Below are 21,983 nucleotides of genomic sequence, written 5' to 3' on the forward strand. Positions count from 1 at the left end.
TTAGCTGTTACCACACAAGAGAGGGAGCTCGGAGACATTGTGGAGAGTTCTCTGAAAACATCCACTCCATGTGCAGTGCCATTCCAAAAAACTAACAATATTAGGTACAATTAGGAAAGGGATGCATAATAAGAAAAAATCGTATTGCCGCTATATAAATCCATGATATGCCCAAACTTTGAAAACTTTGTGTAGATCTGTTCATCCCATCTCAAAAAAGATATATTAGAATTAGAAAAAGTACAGAGACAGGCAGCAGAAATGATTAGGAGTATGGAACAACTTCCATGTAAGGAGAGATTAAAAAAGACTAAGAGTCTTCAGCTTGGAAAAGAGATGACCAAAGACAGGGGAGGGGATGTCTATAAAATCAGGACTGGTGTGGAGAAAGTGAATAAGAAAGTGTTATTTAACTCTTCTGATAAGACAAAAAGAAGGGGTCGCCCAATGAAATTAATATGCTGCAGAATTAAAATGAACATGAGGAAGCACTTCTTTACACAACATAGTCAACTTGTGGAACTCACTGCCGGGGGATGATGTGCAGGCTAAAAGTTTAAGTGGATTAAAAAAAATAATTAGATCAGTTAATGGAGGACAAGGCCACCAATGGCTGTTAGCCAGGATGGTCAGGCATGCAACTAGGTATGTAAGAGTTTAACCAGCTAACTGGTTAACCAATAAGCATCAGTTTATCAGTTCCAGTTAACAATTAAACTCCTGGGTCAATAGGGTCAGCAGCCTACTGGGCCAGCCGCGTCTAACCATGTAACCAACTGAATTGTAATCAGCTCAGGCGGATGCAATTCAGTGTCAAAAGAAGCTGGAACAAAATGTTTAGACAGTTTCAAGTTCTGAATTTTTTGGAACTCTTACTCTCTACAAAATTGCAGGACTTTGACTGTGTCCCCCAGACCGGGGCAGAAACAAATGATGAAAGATCAGAATTGCTGAGACAACAAAGACTCCTGCTTTCACTCAGCTCTAGTGACGGAACTGGGCCCGAAAACCAGGCCTCGGCCTCCTTTGTGCTGGCCTGTGCTCGATACACGACAGCCTCCTGCACGGGGAAGGTGGACGTCACAGGTGCACACTGGAGTTTCACAGAGCCCAGTTCCGTCGTGGTGTGCCTGGCTGCAGCCCTCTGGAGTCAGCGGATGGGCCCTCCCTGCCCGCTTGCCTTTGCGTCAGGCACCTCAGGCTGGTTTTGCTTTGGGGAACCACGAGGGAGAACCCGCCGGTCCATGATTCCACCCCCACTCAGTGCCCACTCTCACGCCAGGGAGGCAGCTGGAGAATTCGAGTGCCAGACGCCGGATTGACGGCTTCTCCTGGCGCAGAATGTTGTCTCTAACACACAGGCCTTCTGCCAATTTCACTGCCCATTTTTGCTGTATTAGTTGTCATCACACGGATGCCTGTGAGTGGAGTTGGACTGTCTCACATCTGACTGCTGAGCTCCTGGGAGGAGCCTGGTGGGCCGGGCAGCCAATACACCGCCACGAGACCGAGACGCCGGAGCGGATCGAACGGGGCCACTTAACCCACGCCATAGACCTTTGAGCTGCTCCTGAATGTGCCATGCTGTCTCAGTGCCGGATAGTCATTATCCCGGGGGCTGGTTCTGCCTGGTCTGTCAGGAGCCAAACCCAGAGGCAGGTTTGGCTTTGGAAACAGCCATGCGTGTGCACTGAAGGTGCGAGGCGTTTGGAGCAAGGGATCCAGTTATTATTGACCGGCCCATTTGCACAGCTAATAACTGGGGGGTGGCCAGTTCTTGAGCCCTGCAATTCGTACAGAAATGACAAAAGACCCAGCGAGTTGCTACCCTCCGTGCGTCGGTTAGTGCTGGGCAAAAGGAAATAGAAGACGATACATTTAAAATAACCAACCAATTTCACGTGAAACTTACCGCCGGAGCCGGTGGCTCTTGCTCACCGAGAGGACTGGCTGCATGCGCTGGGGCCGTGTTTCTCATCTACACAGATGGTTCTTACTGTGAACAAATTGCTTGTGGGGCTTGGCTGCACCTTGTGGCCTGTGCTCTGAAGCCTGAGTCCAATGTTAGAAGCAGCCCCCAAGGCCCAGTTGTAGGAATCTCACAGGCTAACTTAAGGCGCGTCCTGGGAGCGGGACGAGTCTCTGCTCACATATAACTGCCGCTGCCACGTAGGCACTGCTAGGGCCCTGACTCAGACCGCTGGAAGGACTCACCTTTGGGAAGACGTAACAGAACCCTCCGTGCAAAGCCTCTTCCCAGCCTGGCTTTCTGCTGCCACAGGGCTACTAGCCTTGCAGTGGTGCCTGCAAACCGCTGCTGTGCCGTCTGCTGCCCCTCTTCCTGCCTGTAGACTTGTCTATTCTGCCTCGGGCCAGAGCTGGCCCTACCAGGCCCCCGTGGAGGGAGAGGTGGGGCGAAGAAAGAAAATAAGGGCAAAAAGGTTTTTTGTCCTGAAACGATGCAGCAGCATCCGCTGCCAGAGCTCCTGACTGTGTAGCAGCCCACAGCAGCCAGCATTCGCTCAGAGGAGCTGCAATTAAGTTGAGTCAGGCAGGAAGGAGCGGGATGTGTTAGGCCCACTAGGGTCCTCCTTCCCAGGGGCAGGAGTGCCACAGATTTCCCGGTGATCCGTGCAGCTTGCTGCCTGGCAGGGCGAGAGGGGTAACCAGTCGGAATGCAAATACTTTCCTTTCTCGCTGCGCAGAGGCTGATGCCAAGATCCATCCATCTGACACGTCTTCCCCAGCCTCGTGTTGTCCTCTTCAGCGTGCCGTCACTTGAACAGGGATCCTGATTTCATTGTGCAGTCTGATTTCACCCATCCGGCTGCGGGCGTGCGGACACCACTGCCAGCACGCTGATCGACAGCGTCTCCTTGCTGCCTGCCTGCTCTTGCCTGAGATCCGCCGTCTGTCTGTTTGTACAGCGCCTAGCACAGGTCCGAGACGGAGGCTCCTTGCCAGGGTTCCCTGTAAACTGGTTGCTTGTGCGGCTGCACAGGAGAGATTCCAATGCCGCCCAGCCGATTAGCAGAACACCCACCATGAGGTTTGTGTTTCTGCTGGTGGTGCACATTCACACGTGTTGGTGCACATAACAAAAAAATATCCGCACCTGCAGGGAAAACATCTGCACATAGATGAAAAGGATTCGAGGGAACATTGGTCCTAGGCACAATGTAATATATGCTCTAATAATAATTCTTCAGTTCCTAGACTCGCTTCTTAAGTCCATATGAGAGAGGAAACTCCTAGAAACGCCTACGCAAAAGCCTGCCGAGGGATTAACTGTGACTGGCTCTGTTTTAGCTTGGGCTGGTAGCTGCTGGCAAAGGCTTGGGGCGTGCCGAGATCTGCTGTGCCACGTGACAGCGCTCAGAGTCACTCTTTCCTGGAACGGTCGCTCAGGCCGCAATGGGCAGCCCCTACCCGGCCCTTAGAGCCACCCATCGCCTGCCATGTCACCCCCTCCCCGGCCCTTAGAGCCACCCATCACCTGCCATGTCACCTCCTCCCCGGCCCTTAGAGCCACCCATCACCTGCCATGTCACCTCCTCCCCGGCCCTTAGAGCCACCCATCACCTGCCATGTCACCTCCTCCCCGGCCCTTAGAGCCACCCATCGCCTGCCATGTCACCCCCTCCCCGGCCCTTAGAGCCACCCATCGCCTGCCATGTCACCTCCTCCCCGGCCCTTAGAGCCACCCATCGCCTGCCATGTCACCCCCTCCCCGGCCCTTAGAGCCACCCATCGCCTGCCATGTCACCTCCTCCCCGGCCCTTAGAGCCACCCATCGCCTGCCATGTCACCCCCTCCCCGGCCCTTAGAGCCACCCATCGCCTGCCATGTCACCCCCTCCCCGGACCTTAGAGCCACCCATCACCTACCATGTCACCCCCTCCCCGGCCCTTAGAGCCACCCATCGCCTGCCATGTCACCCCCTCCCCAGCCGTTAGAGCCACCCATCGCCTGCCATGTCACCCCCTCCCCAGCCGTTAGAGCCACCCATCGCCTGCCATGTCACCCCCTCCCCGGCCCTTAGAGCCACCCATCGCCTGCCATGTCACCTCCTCCCCGGCCCTTAGAGCCACCCATCACCTGCCATGTCACCTCCTCCCCGGCCCTTAGAGCCACCCATCACCTGCCATGTCACCTCCTCCCCGGCCCTTAGAGCCACCCATCGCCTGCCATGTCACCCCCTCCCCGGCCCTTAGAGCCACCCATCACCTGCCATGTCACCTCCTCCCCGGCCCTTAGAGCCACCCATCGCCTGCCATGTCACCCCCTCCCCGGCCCTTAGAGCCACCCATCGCCTGCCATGTCACCCCCTCCCCGGCCCTTAGAGCCACCCATCGCCTGCCATGTCACCCCCTCCCCGGCCCTTAGAGCCACCCATCGCCTGCCATGTCACCCCCTCCCCGGCCCTTAGAGCCACCCATCGCCTGCCATGTCACCCCCTCCCCGGCCCTTAGAGCCACCCATCGCCTGCCATGTCACCCCCTCCCCGGCCCTTAGAGCCACCCAGAGCACGCCATGTCACTCCCTCCCCGGCCCTTAGAGCCACCCAGAGCACGCCATGTCACCCCCCCCCCCCACCCTCAGCCCTTAGAGCTGCCTGAAGCGCACAGCACAGCCCTCGGGCAGCGATTTAAAGGGCCCAGGGCTCTAGGCGCCGCTGCTGCCTCAGTACCAGCAGTGGCAGCAACCAGAAGCCCTAGAGCCCTTTGCATTGGCGGGCCCTGGGGCGACTGTCCCGTTGTCCCTGTCGGCAGGCCTAGGCCGAGGCTGGAATGTCTGCGGCATGGCTTGGGCTCATGAGGCTGCATATTGCTGTGTGGCCCTTTGAAGTGCCCCCCCACTTCGGGACCCTCCCCTTTTGCAGGGCCCCAGACCGCGGCAGCAGCCTGAGCCAAAACGCCAACCCAGCCATTCCCCAGCTCCGCAGCCCACCGTGGCAGTGCCGGGCCCATGGAATTGCTGTGGGCCTGAACTCTGAGCGCTGGCTCCCGAAAGCTAATTAGCCACCACTTCCGTGCAGCGTGGTGTCGTGCGTCTCCCCGGGCCTGTGACTGAACACGGGCCGCCAAGCCCCAGCGCAAGGCAATCACGTGGCGACGCGCCAGCGCCAGCCGGGAAAATAACTGTGTTTCCTTTGTGCACGCTGAGCGCCCCCTGCTGTGTGTTTCGTGGCGGGATGGCTGCTGGGGATGGGAAACAGGCGTCCACGGAGCTGAGCCAGGACAGCCGTGGTCTCTGCAAAACCAGGGGCCGTGACCTCGGTTAGCTCAGTGAATGAGCCCTCACGTCCATGTAATGTGAGTTTCTCCGGGGTGGTATCCAGTAAGGAGGTGGGCAGGCCTGGAGAGAGGCCGTCTACGTGCTGTCACAATTTCATTTCCTGCCGTGGAGCGACGCTGACAGCTAGACGTGTGCTTAGGCCTCCTCCTTGCTGCATGGATTTTGGCTAATCCCTTCCTCAGCTCTCCCACCTGTGGGATGGGCCCATAAGCCTTTTCCCCTCTGGCCTCGTCTCTTGCTAATTGTTCCTGAGCTTCGCTTTGCCACGTGTAAGCTTGCGAGTCGGTGCGTTCCAGATTCCATGTAGAGTACGGAGACTCGGGGGCCCTTCTGCTTGGTTTCCCATTTAAAAACGCTCTCCGTGAGGTTCTTACCGACCCTCTTGGTTTTCCAGTCATGGGAGGCCGGGAGGGAGGGAGGGAGGATGCCGCGGTGGCCTCACTGATGAGTTGATTCTAGCACTGATGTGTTTAATACTCTCTGGCTGAGCTGCGGAACAGGCCGGTGTGCAAATTGCCTGCAATATCAGTGTCCTGAATAATGAGCCATTTGCTGCTGAAGGCTCAGTCCCTTATTATTCAAATCTTAGGGAGCCACTCATGTTTGCAGCTGCGGCTGACACTACTGATTAAATTGTTCTGATCGGCGAGAGGGGAGCATGGACGGAGGCCGGACGTGTTATTGATCTGTTACAATCCATTCTGGGCAGTCACGCATGACGAGTAATGGACAAAACCCAATTTTCTCCCAGCCTTAATTTAAATAGCGAGGCCGCTTGATGATCTTTCTGGGGCAGTTTTGTTCTCAAGACTGCACCTCGTCATTTAGTGAACTGGTTAGTAAATGGTGTAGCATGTGGCCGTATCCAGCCCTTGGTTTTATGCAAGCATGGGTGAGATGAAAAGCCAGGGGGATATGGCATTCGGCGGGGGGCCCAAAGGCATTGCTGACTCAGCATGGTCAGGATTCTGTCGTGTTTTGTGAACAGTAATGCAAGTCCCGGAAAATAGATACCCGGGAAATGCTGAGAATTTGCTGAACATCTTGAGCTATGGAAGGAGCAGCTGTAGATGGGGGAGATGGTTTCCCTGCCATGAACATTTACGCGCCCCTTAGCAGTATGTCATTGGTGTAAGATACTAGACCGATTGGCTTGTAAATGATGACCTAGCTTCCCAAATCATTTTCTTCTCCTTTTCCTTTCATTTCTCTTCTCTGTGTTTCAGATTCTGCTTGGCCTTTGCCTAAACAATTGTGCCCCATATGGATTTCCCTAGATGTGCTCTTTTCAACTGCATCTATCATGCATCTCTGCGCCATCTCTCTTGATCGGTATGTAGCAATACGCAATCCCATTGAGCACAGCCGCTTCAATTCCCGCACCAAGGCTATTATGAAAATTGCTGCCGTTTGGACCATATCAATAGGTAAGCGCTATGGCTCACGCGCCAACTGTCTCTTATTGAGTAACTCGACCCGTTACGCTTCCTTTCCATTGGGATTTGTAAGAGGTTGCACGTTTCCTTGGGCTGCACGCGTGTAAATGTAATGAATGGGAAGGAGAAGTCTTGTGTTCTGATTGGCTAGTGATCACACTAAGCAATGCTGTCTGAAAACGCCACTGCTTTTAATGGCCAAGATTACACACTAGCATGCCAGGACACGCCAGAAAGAGACACGACACAAACAAAAGGCGCTATGAAACTGCTGGGGACACAAAGCAGAGGTGCAAGGGAAAGGACATTAGAGGAGACTGTGACTGTAATAGAGGACACTCCAGATAGAGGACTCGCCCAGTAAGGAGGAAGCGATAGCAAGGCGAGAGCCCAATGGCAGGCGTGACAGTTCCAAGTGCAGGGGGTTCGTTTGGGGAAGAACTATTCAAACGTTTTGGTGTTTTGTAAGAAAGAGGAATCTGCGGCAGGGGGAATTGTCTGACAATTTCCTCTGCTCTGCTAGATTGTCTTGTTCGAATCAGCAGCAGCCGGGCCCAGATTCCAGAGGTGACTGGACGCCTTTCCCCCGCCCCCGGGTTACGCCCATGGTGCACGTTGGCTTATGCTGTGCGCTTCAAGAAAAAAGCATGTTGTGCTGTGAACTCCTCCAGCGTCTCACTTACCACGTCCCCCGCGTATCTTCACTCGGCAGGATGACCTACATCTACAGTGCAGGAGAGGCCACTTTGTAACTGCTGACCCTGGGCCTGCAGGAAATGACAGATAACGACGTGTGCTTGAATTCATAATAATGATTCAAGGTTGTCAAACAGGCCCACAGGGGAATTATTTAATCAGTCAAAGATTATCCCACGCCACACAGAGAGAAACTGCACGCCACCTCTCTGTGCAGGGTGCAGAGCTGAGCCCTGCCTTCTGCCTCTCTAACTGGTGATGATTTTCATTCCCAGTCTAACTCCCCCAACTTTTTGCCTTTGAGAGGCTTGAGACAGAGCCGTTCCTTTTTGGAGGGAAGAAATACTTTCCTGAGATGTGTACTGAGTTCAGCATCTTATTGTACCTCGTTACTTATGGGGTCTCTTTTATGGGGTTTTCGATTACATGACTGATAAACTAGGGGGATTTCTAAATCAATCATTATGAAGCACTCCTGCTCTAATAAGCACTCCCCAGTGAGCTAAAACATCTCGCAATGTTTTTCACATACATCTCAGAAAGCATTGGCAAGAACGTATTCCTGTTCACTTACCGACCGGACCTGCATTATAAGATGGCCCTTATCAATTACCATGTCTTATTTATTATAACACTTCTCTAGTCTCTTCGTGAGGGGGCCTTTCCCTAGATGCCTGGACTATAACAGCAAGGTCAGGGTGAAAAGCAGGAGAACGATTACTCACGTTCTGCTATTGATTTCAGAGGGGGAGCAGTGTTAGTCTGCTTCAGCAAAAGCATCAAAGAGTCCCGTGGCACTTTTCAGACTAACTCATGTCTTAGGGTATTAGGTCACACGCTTTCGTGAGCTACAGCTGAAGGAAGGAAGGAAGGAACACAGAGATGGGAATGTGCCATCAGTGCTAATTAAATCCGATTGAGTGGGGCTCCTCTCCTGCAGTGGTGAGAGCGCCTGAATGGGAAATTACCTACTGCAATGCGAGAACCTCTCCATGCGTCGATTTAGACCTTGGTTCAGGGTAAAAATTTGCATATGAATTCCAGCTCAGCAGTTTCTTGTTCCAGGCCAATTTGGAAGATTTTTCCTCGAGAATGGCAACTTTCGAGTCTGATACTGTGTGCCCAGGGAGGTTAGAGTGTCCCCTCTGGCTTTTGGGTGTTGCCATGCTTAATGTCTGATTTGTGTCCATTTATTCTTTTGCATAAAGACGGTCCGTGTTGGCCAGTGTCCATGGCAGAGGGGCATTGCTGGCACGGGACGGCCTAGAGCACGTTGGCAGATGTGCACGGGAACCAGCCTTTGGGGGGGATAGGCGATGTGGTTAGGTCCTTTGTCAGTGTCACTAGGATAGATGTGTGGCCAGCGTTGGTAATGAGGTTTGTTTATTTTCCCTTCAACTGCAGTTCAGTAGGCATTGGGCACTACCTATATAAATGCCTAGTGTAAAAAGGGGTTTGGTTAATCTATTAAAGAATGATGCGAGTTTAACTTACAGAAGCCATAAAAGGTAACTAGCAATGGGAAATAAACGGTCCAAGTCGTGGATGCACCAAGAATGTATTACGAGCCCACAGTCTGTGTGCACTAGTCCTGCGTCAGCTCCTTCAAGGAGAGAAAGTCAGTTGAATACCCTCTGATGAAATGAGATCGATTGATCAGTGGACTCCTTGAAGAAATCTTTTGCTTTGATTTCTCTGAGCCGAGGGGAGCAAAGCTGCTTCATTCGGCGCGTTGCAGGCTGGGTGGAGGGAGTTCACCTGAAGGTGGCTCAGAAATGTCAGCCGCAGGCTGCGGTGTGACTTGGATTGCATGCCCGCACAAGCGACTGTCACCTCTCCCACACTAAGCAGACTGGCCAGACCTGGAGTCCAAGCACACAGGAGGGAGGGAGGCTGCCTGTTGGAGCCAGGGCGGGGAGTGGACCAGGAGACAGGAAACAAGTGGAGCCTAGCCCCCCTGGCCCTTATTGGCCAAAAGTCGCAGTAGATTATTGCCCCGCCCCCCGAGCAAGACGGACCCCAGGAAGGAACCGAGACTCGGTGAGGTGTCTCTAACGCACAGTGTCTGTGCACGGCCTCACAGTGCACACAGCGACACAAAGTAGCTGGTGCTTGGAGAATATTGTGTGGGTGCTCATAGAGCTGCCTGTTAGTTTGAGGGTCTCAGAGGGGGTCGCCGTCTTAGTCTGTAACTTACAATTTTTTAAAAAACGAGTGTTCCTGCAGCACCTTCGAGACCAACAGAAAACCAGAGAGAGTTTCATGAGCTTCCATGGGCACAAACCACTTCTTCAGCTGAGCGGAGCAAGAGCATTAGTTTCGGGTGCCACTCCAGGGCTATGTCTACACTCGCGGCTTCTTGCGCAAGTACGGCCATTCTCACGCAAGAATCTGCAGAGCGTCCCCACCGCCCGCCTGCTCTTGCGCAAGGAAATGTACAGTGCGGCGTGGTAAGAGAGGGCTCCTTGCGCAAGAGCTACGCTCTTTTTTATCAGGTGTGAGCCCTCTTGCGCAGGAGCTCTTTCGCAAGCGGGCAGTGTGGACGCTCGGCAGGGATTTCTTGCGCAAGAGAGCCCTATGGCTCAAATGGCCAGCAGAGCTTTCTTGATCAAGAGAGCATCCACACTGCTATAGGAGCTCTTGTGCAAAAGCACAGCGCGCACATGGCAGTGTGGATGTGTTCTTGCGCAAGAAGCCGCCAGTGTAGACACAGCCCAGGTGTTGGTGGGGACCTGGTGGATTCGGAATAGCTTTGCCTTTCCCCCCATCCAGTAGCTGAGCTCAGCCCAGACCGGAGCTGATAGTTTTACGACCAGGGGCTGTGCACAGAGGGTGCCTTCAACTGTGGGATTTGTACCTCAAACACAGCTATCTTCTCAGCCCCATCTGAGCATGCAGCTACGGGCCTTGACTACCTCCTTCCACTTGTGGTGAGTGCAGGAGAGAGGGGATTGAGCTCCTAGTATGTTGGCATTTTGTTCATCGTTTTGTATATGGCTTTAGCTTTGGTCTTGCAAATGTATCTAGAGATGTGATGGTATCAACAGCGCATAAATCTGGCCTCGCTCAATAAAACGTCTCTGAGGCAGCTGTCGGGCAGGTCAGTCAGAATTCTGAGTGAGCTGACGACCAGAGCATGGACTATATGGCAGCTGTTTTCTGACAGCAGCGCTTGGCACGCATAAAGCCTTCCTCTTTGCAGCTGACGAAAGCAGGGAAGATCCCCATTTTGCAGATGGAGAAACAGAGGCAGGTAGAGGCTAATTCCTTGCCCACAATGCCCATGCTAGTCAGTGGCCGGGCTACAGAACCAAGAGCAGTGCCTGCCAGCTCCCTGCTCTCACCTGGGTGTAGGCTTGGGCACTACCTGTATAAATACGCCGCCAGCTGAGTCGAGTGTAGCGAATCCTCTCGCTTGCAGGCCCGTGTAGAACAAGAGCAGGGTGCAGAAAAGCACTAACTACGAGGTGTTGTCCAGTGGTTGTGGGGGAGGAGGGAGTGCAAACGAGGTGATATTATTCAAAAAGCAGTGGCCTGCTGGAACCTTGAAACTGATTGACATTCTGCTGCAAGAACACATTGCACTTTTCAGTTCTCAAAATTGTGGGGCCGATCATGTCCTTGCATAGTTCAATGGAATTTTGTCTCACTAAGGACTGAGTCAGAATTGGAAGAGAACTTTAGGATTGGAGCCAGTGTTAGGCTTTGTCTACACTGCCAAGTTTTGTTGCCAAAACCTGCCTTTTGTCAACAGAACAGCGGGAGCATTCACACTGCAATGCGACTTTTGTCGGGAAACACACCCAGTTTTGGCGACAAAAAAATTCCACCCCTGCGAGAGACTTTTCTCTTTCCCCCTCCCTTTATTGTTGACAAAGAGCCAGTGCAGACTCTGCTGTTTGTTTTGGCAGAGAACTGGCTTCCACCAGTATCTCACAATGCCTGCCCTGATGGCTTTTCTCAGTGTTGTGTGATCTCTGCTGCCCTGCAGGCAGGCGCCCCTCCCCTTTCAAAGCTTCGGGAAGTGTCTGACAGCTGAGTGAGCTGCTGGGAATAAACAAAGAGCAAATCATTGGAATCTCCTGTTCTTCCCTACTAGGAACACGGCGGCCAGCAGGCTGCTGCGGGGGAAGGAGGGGCTAGAGAGACGTCTGTGCTGCTCTGACATTCCTCAGCACAGAGAGCTCCCAGACCTAGTCATGATGCTGCTCCCAGCAGCTGAGGTTGCTGTGAGAGAACTCAGAGGGAATCCCAAGGAGCACAGGGATCAGCTCCGCCTTCCCACAACACGGCACTGTGGAATGCTTACCCACAATGCTTTGCTCTATCTGTGGACGGGGAGCGAGCCATGTGGCCAGAATTGTTGACAGTGGGAGGCAGAAAAACCAGTTTGGTCAGGTTTCAGCTTTGGTGACTTGCCTGTCGACAGCGCTTATCGCCAGCCCTTCCCCGTGTAGACTCAGCCGGAGGATCCCAAATGTCAACGTGCAACAGACTTCCCCGTCAGCAGGGCTGTTCTGTGGTAGACCAGCATACGCCGATCCAACCGCACGCTCCCTGCCCTTCCGCTCAGCCTGGCCGATAACCGAATCGCAGTTAGAGTTATCCGGTACCTGCCTGTGAGAGCGCGAGCTCCAGCGGCGTGGGCTTGTGGGCATGCTCCCAGAGCCCCTGACCTCCACTATGGCACAACTCCTCTGCCGCAGCCACGGGAGGCCAATCGTGGCACCCTGACCCTCAGCCACCCACCCCCCGCGGAAGTTAGAGCGGGGAGGAAGGGGGCTTTTCTAACTTCTCCTGCTGCTGGGGAAGAAGGTCCAGCTACTTGGTAGGTTTATTTCTGCTTCTGTAGCTTCACTAGCCCGGCATGGTGGTAATAGCAACAAACCTGCAATTCCCCATGTGCTCTGCTCTAGCTGCGTCTCCGCGCTCCTCTGTCCTCGCGCCAGGCTCGGAAGCAGCGTGGATACGTGGCTTGTCTTCTGGCACCCTCTCCGCCTGCCTGTTCATGCAGCTGGCACAAGGACAACGGAAGACTCTTGCTCTGCATGAGAACCAGGCAATTGGCATCTCTTGCCCACATGCTGCTTCACAGGTAGCAGTGGCGACTTCTCTTTGGCACCTTGGCATTCTGTCTTACGAGCCGCAGGCCTCCACGGGCCTTGTTGGTGCTGCACTCGTGGTAATCATCCTGCTTATGTACCATTTCAAGAGGATACCGTGCCATGCAAAGGGGCTGTGGGTTTGAAAACAGGACACCTAAGTAAAGAACCACAAACCTGGCCGAGTGCACAGTCGCGTAACAGCAATGGCACGAGGTGCTACTTTAACGCAAAATCAGCCTCCAGGTTCACGTGCTGTGTTACGCTTTAGGCTTTACCTTGGTGTCCTTTCAATGAGGCAATAAAGCAGTCAACTTCATGCCCACAGTGAACCCTCCCTGTGCTGCCTCTTTTTTATCTCTGAAGTTTATTTGTAGCAGAATGAAGAATTACACCTAAAGGAACAGGTAAAAGTATGTGCTTATCTCGCCTTAAGCAACATTGCCATATGAAGAGAGATTAAAAAGACTGGGACTTCACAGCTTAGAAAAGAGGAGACTAAAGAGATCTATAAAATCATGACTAGCATGGAGACAGTAAGCAAAGAAAAGTTATTGACTTGTTCCCATAACATAAGAACTAAGAGTCCCCAAATGAAAATAATAGGTAGCTGGTTTAAAACAAATAAAAGTAAGTTTTTCTATGTCAACCTGTGGAACTCCTCGCCAGAGGATGTGGCAAAGGCCACGACTTTAACAGGGTTCAAAAAAGAACTAGATACATTCATGGAGGTTAGGTCCATCAATGGCTGCTGGCCATCATGAGCAGGGACGGTGTCCATGGCCACTGTTTGTCAGAGGCTGGGAATGAGCGACAGGGACTGGATCACTTGATGATTCCCTGTTCTGTTCACTCCCTCTGGGACACCTGGCGTTGGCCTCTGTCAGAGGAGAGGACGCTGGGCGAGATGGACTTTTGGTCTGACCCAATATGGCCATTCTGATGGTTTTATTCTGGGTAGTCTCCAATTAAGGGCCTGAGCCTTTCATCCAAAGGCCGTGCAAGGTGGAGGGAGGGAATGCCCCCCCCATTTGATGTTCGATTTGTGTTGAGCATGCTCACAGAGACTGAGCATGCTCAGTGACACTGCTAAAGCCGGCTGTCCTCACTCTGCCCTCCCCCCGCCACCCCGACTGGTGCAGGCGCGGGCACCTCTGCTCATGCTGAATAGTTTACTCTGCGGGTCGTTCCGATGAAGTCCTTGTGTGGGCCCCTGGGCAGCACATCAAAGCCCTACTGATCTCAGTAGGGTTAGTCACGGAGCAGGGCGCTACGTGAGTGCGTAACACTGGCAGAAGGGGGCCCTGAGGGGGCCAGATGTTCGTTGTCTTTAGTCAGAAGTTTCCAAGCCCCTAGGCGCGGGTTGCACTTGAGAGCAAAGGGCAGGCTCGCTGGACCAGATGTATCTTTTTATGTTCCGTGCTTGCACAGAAAGTTCACATCACTTGGAGGTGCTTTGAGCTGATGCCAGGAGGAGTGTGTTGGCTAACTTTCTCAGCAAGGAATTGTTTATGGTAGGGATGGTGGGATCATGGACACAGCTTTCCCCCTCCCCCCGATCCTTCGGGCTCTGCAGAGTCCCAGAAATTCCTCTGTGATGCTGCACACCCATGAATCTGTTCGCAGACTCAAGCCCTAAGTTAGCAAACAGCTGAGGACGTGTCACGGGAAAAACCCAGCAAAGATGTAGGACGGCAGATGGGACGTCTAAACGTGTTTCTGGGACTTTGCACAGCCCTTTTATTCCGCTGTCAGCCTCCACGCCGGGGTGAAACGAGCACATCTCCCCTCGTCGAAAGCATAACGTGTCCTGCGCAATCCCGCCCGGACGTGCTCCGGCCGCAGGCGGCACAAGGCTACTCCTGGACAAATGAAGTGAGGGCATAGCAATGAAAGCTCTGGCAGGGCATTCACACACACCCCGCACTGCGGGAAGGCAGTGCCGCTATTTCTGTCATGGGAACATCTAGGGACGTGAAGTTTCCACGTGACCTGTCGTATGAATGTAGCTGGAACGCACAGGCCCACGGTGTTTCCATACCCCAGCCGCTGCCTGTGGCTAAACAAGGTTCAGGGTTTGGAATACAGAGACCCCAGCCTGAGTAGCACCATGGCAAACACCCCGTTAAAAAGCCTTTCAACCTTTGATTGCCGGTACAGAAGAATAAAACTGTCAACGCCTTTGAAATAGAAAGCACCGAATGCGGCTTCGCTTTCACGCCGCCCCTCGTTTCCTTCTCGTTAGCTGAAGAGCGCGCAGACGGGGAGGCTCCGCTCGGCCTGGGACAGGCGCCTAGGGGTGTTAGCTGTCCATCCGAGGAGAAGGTCGATGAGATGGACTGGAACTGTTGTCCACTTGGTCCCAGGTAGCGCCTGGGATTCAGCTCGACCTGGTAAGGGCAGCAACGTCATCCGTCCCGTCCCTCTGGCCCCGTCTGGTCAGGACGTTGCGCAGGATCGAGCTGTCAGGACGGCCCAGGAGGCCGTGCGAATGGCAGCCATGATGGTGACGCTCATGCCAGTAGATCCCACCTGTTCTTCTCTGGTTTCCCTCCCACGCCTCGTTCTGTGAGGACCCCAAAGGGGGATCACTGGTGAAATAGCCCAGCCCCTCATTAATCGGTGGGCCTAAGTGGTGGATGTTCCAACCCCCCAGTGTGGGTTCCCTCCTTCCAGCTATTCTTGTTCATCAACCATGAGCTTAACACCGGCCTGGAGGCCTTTTTCAGTAAGGCCTTTGGTCATTCTGCCTCCCTTTTGTGCCTGTCCCGTCATGGGTCAGGGTAACGCTGCAGGCGCTTTCACAGTGCAGCTCACGGCGAGCGTAAATATGCAGGCCCAAGTATCACAGCGTCGGCATCCAGCCGAGTGTAAGCTCCACCCCAGTCACTACAGCTTTATCCGCTTGTTCCGGCTGGCTCTCCGTGTGCCTGAGATGGTCTCTTGACTTCAGACGTCTGTAATACTGACGGCCGACGTAGCCCTTCATGGACACTGAGCACACAGGGCTGCTCCTTCGTGGCTGTAGGTTGCCGTAGCCCCGTTGTCTGAGGTGCGGCTGTACCCCCGTGTAAGGGCTGCTCCTCCACGGCTGTAGGTGGCCGTAGCCCCGTTGTCTGCAGTGCAGCTGTACCCCGTGTAAGTGCTGCTCCTCTGCGGCTGTAGGTGGGCGTAGCCCCGTTGTCTGCTGTGTGGCTGTATCCCCGTGTAAGGGCTTCTCCTCCGCGGCTGTAACTGGGCATAGCCACATTGTCTGTGGTGGGGCTGAGTGGCTGTACCCCCGCGTAAGGGCTGCTCTCCGTGGCTGTAGGTGGCCGTAGCCCCGTTGCCTGCGGTATGGCTGTACCTCCATGTAAGGGCGGCTCCTCCGCGGCTGTAGACGGGCGTAGCCCCGTTGTCTGTGGTGCGGCTGTACCCCCGCGTAAGGACTGCTCCTCCGCAGCTGTAGGTGGCCGTAGCCCCGTTGTCTGAGGTGCGGCTGTACCCCCGTGTAAGGGCTGCTCCTCCACGGCTGTAGGTGGCCGTAGCCCCGTTGTCTGCGGTGCAGCTGTACCCCCACGTAAGGGCGGCTCCTCCGCAGCTGTAGGTGGCCGTAGCCCCGTTGTCTGTGGTGCGGCTGTACCCCCGCGTAAGGACTGCTCCTCCGCAGCTGTAGGTGGCCGTAGCCCCGTTGTCTGAGGTGCGGCTGTACCCCCGCGTAAGGGCTGCTCCTCCGCAGCTGTAGGTGGCCGTAGCCCCGTTGTCTGAGGTGCGGCTGTACCCCTGCGTAAGGGCTGCTCCTCCGCAGCTGTAGGTGGCCGTAGCCCCGTTGTCTGTGGTGCGGCTGTACCCCCGCGTAAGGACTGCTCCTCCGCAGCTGTAGGTGGCCGAAGCCCCATTGTCTGAGGTGCGGCTGTACCCCTGAGTAAGGGCCGGCCCACAGAGAGCAGAAAAGCCGAGTCAAAGATGGCAATGCAAGGGCAGGTTCAGAATTTCATCCTAAAAGGAACTCTGCTCTAACCTTCCGGTCAATTGAAAACCTGTGTCGGACCCATCCTGTCTGGGTTGTTCCTTAACTCCTCTCACCTAACAGTAGCAGCATATATGCAGCCAGGGAAGGAGAGCGAACGAGACAGGAAGCCCCATGTCTGCAGAAAACCAGCGTGAAACGTAACTCAGGAGAGCGGCACACAGGAAGTAGGTGCTAGAAAGGTGCAGTTGCATTGATGTGCTCCCCAGCCTGAAATGACAGGGTCCGGTTACGCTGGGGGACAGCAGCTCTTTGGAGAAGAAAGTGGGGAGGCAGGCGGCTTTAACTCAGACATCACGCCCCTCTACGCTTTTGTGGGGAGTAAGTTCTCGCGTGAGGCTCAGGTTTCAGTCCCTGCATCGACTGCACAGCGTTTGTGTGACCTTGCATAAGTGCTTTCACAGTTCTGTGCCTCAGTTTCCCCTCTGTGAAAACCAAACATTCCCATTCTCCCATGTGATCTGATGTAGCTGGGAGGATGTCCAGATGGGGCTGTGTGGAAGAGAAGTGTACCGGGTCACGACTGGTAGCTCACGTGGCTTGCATGCTAACTATTGCTGCTACAGTGACCACTAGCTCCTACAAACATGTTTTCTTTTCATTCAACACACTAGGAAATTAAATGGCAAAAACTTTGTAAGTGCTCACAGATTCCAGTATGTTAATGTAGTACAGGTTGGACCTCTCTCGTCCGGCACCCTCTGGTCCAGCAACAGCCATAGTCCTGCAAGATTTTAGTTCACCGGGTGTCCACTTATCACAGGGGGTGGGCAAGTTTCCCGCAGTCCCATTGTGACGGCGCGTTGGGGGTCCCCCGTCTCCTGCACCCCGAAATGGCACAAACAGACTGCACCAGCTGGTGGAATAGAGGAAGTTTATTGCCTCTCCAGGTTACAGCACAGCACAGATGTAGTCTGGTCACAGAGCTGGGCTAGGATGCCTCAGGCCCCCTTGAGATGGGGGAGACTGGGCCCCTAAACTCCAGCCCCTTTCCCTAGGCTGTCTCCTCCATGCTTCCAGCCAGCAACTAACTAACCCTCTTCCAGCCCTGCCCCCCAGCCAGGGCAGCATTCCACCTTCCTTTGTTCCTCTCCATGGGGGGTGTCTGGCCACTGGTTTGCATAGTGACTCATCCTGTTTTGCTGGGTCGTGGTACCCACGGCAGCCAGTGGGGGTTACCCCAGAGCCAGCAGCATAGAAACCAGCCAGGTACCCCCACTACGTCACACCCATAAAGTTTGTTTATGGCCCCCAGTCCTGGCTCTCAGTGTTCTGGACTGTTATTTAGCTCTAATTGACCCCTGAGTGGCTTCTCGGAGCCCAACAAGCAGTGGCCGTGTTGGTGACGCAGCTATACAATACTGACCTTGTGTGGTTCGGCAAATTCTCTGGTTCGGCAGTGGTCAGGTCCAACACAGGTTGGAGCCTCCCCCCCCCCACCCCCCGATTCCTGCAGCAGAGCTTTTCAAGGAACGTCCAATCTGGATTTCAAAGATGCCGTCGGCTCAGGTGAGTTTTGGCGTCTGCTCGCAGTGAGAGAAGGTCTGAGACCGCAGGTCTGTGTTGGTGTCTGCAGGGACAATTGGCTGCTCTGTTCTTCCCCTACAAATCCAGGGGCCAAGCCAGAGCCCCCTTCTCAGGGTCAAAGTGGCCACTCATCTCCTGGAGCAGTGTCCATGTCTACGCGGCTCACTAGCCAGGAGTCCCCGTTCTGCAGGGTGGTTGGGGGGGAACTTGGACTCTGATTGAAGTGCGCTGACCAGGGGAACAAAGTCAAAATGGTCATTGAGGTAAGTAGAAGGGCAGGTGGGGAAAATCACCCATTTCATCTGCCAGACAGTGGCACTTGCTCATTTGCCATTCCAGGTCTGCGCTAGTCAGCTTATAAGTCTGCAGTTCACGGTATCTAATCCTAAAATCCTAGAGCACTAGAACTGGAAGGGACCTCGAGAGGTCATCGAGTCCAGTCCCCTGCTCTCACAGCCGGACCAAACACCATCTAGAGCATCCCTGACAGGTGTCTGTCCAGCCTGCTCTTAAATATCCCAGGGATGGAGATTCCGCAACCCCCCTGGGCAATTTATTCCAGCGTTTGACCACCCTGACAGGCAGGAACTTTTTCCTAATGTCCAACCTAAACCTCCCCTGCTGCAGCTTAAGCCCATTGCTTCTTGTTCTATCCTCAGAGGCCAAGGAGAACAATTTGTCTCCCTCCTCCTTGTGACACCCTTTTAGGTACCTGAAAACTGCTCTCATGTCCCCTCTCAGTCTTCTCTTTTCTAAATTAAAGAAGCCCAATTCTTTCAGTCTTCCCTCATAGCTCATGTTCTCTAGACCTTTCATCATTCTTGTTGCTTTTCTCTGGACCCTCTCCAATTTCTCCACATCTTTCTTCAAATGTGGTGCCCAGAACTGGACACAATATTCCAACTGAGGCCTAATTAGCGCAGACTCGAACAGAAGAATGGCTTCTCGTGTTTTGCTCACAACACTCCTGTGAATGCCGTAAATCATTACTTCTCACTTGCTGTGACGTAGTGGGGGTACCTGGCTGGTTTCTATGCTGCTGGCTCTGGGGGAACCCCCACTGGCTGCTGTGGGTACCACGACCCAGCAAAACAGGATGAGTCACTATGCAAACCAGTGGCCAGACACCCCCCATGGAGAGGAACAAAGGAAGGTGGAATGCTGCCTTGGCTGGGGGGCAGGGCTGGAAGTTAGGGAGTTGGTTGCTGGCTGTCGGAGGGCATGGATGAGACAGCCTAGGGAGAGGAGCTGGAGTTTAGGGGCCCAGTCTCCCCCATCTCAAGGGGGCCTGAGGCATCCTAGCCCAGTTCCTGTGACCAGATTACATCTGTGCTGCGCTGTGCTGGAGGAGCAATAAACCACCCTCAATTCCACTGGCTGGTGCAGTCTGTTTGTGCCATTTCGGGGTGCAGGAGACGGGGAACCCCCAACGTGCCGTCACACTGGTGTCAGAAGTGGGATGCACTGCACCCCGTGGATGAAGCTCCCAGCGGCAAGCGACAAGGCGCAGTAGAAGCAAGAGCCCTGGAGCCAGGCGTGCTGGAGACAGAGCGAAGCGGTTCCTGGGAATCGTGGGGCGCTGCAGCACTAGACTGGTGAGTCTGCACCGAGGGGCCCAGCGGGCAGATGGCCTACGCCCGACTCTTGAAGGCAGAGCTGGTGGGGCTGTGCAGAGAGAGGGGCTTGCCTGTGCGGAAAGCAACCAAGGCCCAGCTGATTACCCAGCTGGAAGAGAATGACCAGCCACAGGGCCAGGATCTTGTCCCCAGGGGAAGCAGCCAGACCCCCCCTGAGAGTGTGTCAGGCTCAGAGAGGGGGAGGAGCGCTGGAACCCACCGGAGAGATGAGACAGCGTCTCCCGGGAGGCCTGCAAGCCGTAGCCCATCTAGGGCAGGGGCCAGCCCAGCGGAGCTGCGGCGGCTGGAGATCCAGCTGCGGATCAGGGAATTGGAAGTAGAGGACCGAGAGAAGGAGCGCCAAGATCGAGAGAGGCAGCGACAGCATGAGCTGGCCATGGCAGAGCGGAGAACCGGCGGGGCACCGGCTGCGCCAAGTGCGGATGGGCCCCAAGGTCCCAGGGCTGCCAGCCACTTGGAGAGGCTCGTGGTGGCCCAATTGAAGGACATGGGTGACATAGACGGGTTCCTCAGCTCCTTTGAGAGGGCCTGTGGACTGCAACGGGTCCCCCCAGCTGACTGGCTGCAGGAGCTCGTCCCCGCACTGAACCAGGAGGCGGCCGGAGTGCTCAGTCAGCTGGAGGACCTACAGCCAGGGGATTACAACCGAGTCAAGGAGGCCCTGCTGCACAAGTTCGGGCTGACCCCCGAGATGTACAGGAAGAAGTTCCGGGGGGTACAGAAAGGGCCACGGGAGACCTATGTGGACCTGGCCTCCCGCCTGGCGCAATACTGCCGCAAGTGGGTGTCTGGAGTTGGAGCCCAGACCGCAGAGGAGCTGCTCAAGCTGGTCATGATGGAGCAGTTCTATGAAGCGTGCCCACCCAAACTGAGGCTGTGGCTCAAGGACCGGAGACCAGAGAACCCCCAGGAGGCCGGGAGACTGGCGGATGAGTTCACGGAGAGCCGGTCCGGGTGTGAACGGGAGTCCCGGAGAGAAAGGGAACCGCGCAGAGACCGGATCTCGGCTGAGCGACGGAGGGAGTCAACTACGGGGCGAGACCAAGGAACAGGTCGTCTGCGCCCCAGAGAACCAGCCAGGGCCTGGACAGAGACAGCCCAAAGCCTAACTTGCCATCGCTGTGGGCAAAAAGGCCACAAGAGGGCTCAGTGCACCAGGTCCCAGGACCGGGGACTGTCCAGGGTTAACTGGCTGGGGCGGGAGGAAGGGCAGGCTGCCCCAGAGGCAGGGGCTGGCAGGCAAACCTCAGCTCAGAGAGAGGGGAAGGATGCTCAGTGCACCTCCCCTGGGAGGTCTGATTCTCAGGAGGCGGATTCCTCCGTGTACCGGGTGGGGGCAGGACGGCCCCTGCGGAGCGAGTGCCTCATACCCCTGGAGGTGGATGGTAGGAAGGTGACGGGCTTCTGGGACACGGGGGCGGAGGTGACTCTGGCCCGATCTGACATAGTGGCCCAGGAGCGGATACTACCCCACGCGCAGCTGACCCTGAAGGGCATAGACGGGTCCCCGTTTAAGGTGCCTGTAGCCAGGGTGCATCTGAAATGGGGGGCGAAGGAAGGCCTCAAGGAAGTGGGGGTGCACCCGCACTTGCCCACCGAGGTGCTGATGGGGAACAACCTAGAGGAGTGGCCCCATGAATCCCAGCGGGCTCTAGTCACTACCCGGAGCCAGAGCCAGCGGGGGGCTGACAACGTGGGTCCAGGGAAGGACTCCTGGCAGCGTCCTCAGGGTCCCATCCCAGTGGACACGGGGTCCAGCCAGGCTGGGACTCCGGACCTAGGCAGAGGTGGGGGACAGGTCCCGATCCCTGCCTCAGCAGCTGAATTCCAGGCTGAGGTGCAGGCAGACCCCTCCTTGCAGAGGCTGAGGGACCAGGCTGGCCTCCGTGCAGCTCAGCCCCAGGGGAGAGGTGGCCAGGAGAGATTCCTGCGGGAGCGTGGGCTCCTGTTCCGTGAGTGGCTCCCCCCCAGGAAGGCGAGGGCATGGGGTGTCCAGCGGCAGCTGGTCGTCCCCCGAAAGTATCGCCTCAAGCTGCTGTATTTGGCCCACGACGTCCCCGTTGCGGGCCACCGGGGGATCCGGAGCACCCGGCTGAAGCTGCTCCAGCACTTCTATTGGCCGGGAATCTTTACAGCCGTGCAGCGGTACTGCCGGTCCTGTGACTCCTGCCAGAGGGGCGGGAAGGCCCAAGACAGGAGGAACGCGGCTTGGGGGTCTCTACCCCAGATAGAGGACCCTCTGGGCTTGCTGAGAGAGTTATGGGAGGGGAAGACCCCC

The 21,983-nt window shown here is 55.3% G+C and overlaps 1 protein-coding gene across 6 annotated transcripts in view; it reads left to right on the forward strand.

Moving 5' to 3' along the window:
• The window catches only part of LOC102462937 (5-hydroxytryptamine receptor 2A), a 437,076-nt gene that overhangs the window by 406,072 nt on the left and 9,021 nt on the right, over nucleotides 1-21,983 (forward strand). For all 6 annotated transcript variants that reach the window (XM_075916247.1, XM_075916246.1, XM_075916244.1 and 3 more), the window contains one exon: nucleotides 6,525-6,725. In XM_075916247.1, the coding sequence (XP_075772362.1) occupies nucleotides 6,525-6,725 (201 nt within the window). The remainder of the gene's footprint in view (nucleotides 1-6,524; nucleotides 6,726-21,983) is intronic.

This window comes from Pelodiscus sinensis, unplaced genomic scaffold (genome assembly GCF_049634645.1).
Source record: "Pelodiscus sinensis isolate JC-2024 unplaced genomic scaffold, ASM4963464v1 ctg53, whole genome shotgun sequence".
NCBI classification, from domain to species: Eukaryota; Metazoa; Chordata; order Testudines; family Trionychidae; genus Pelodiscus; species Pelodiscus sinensis.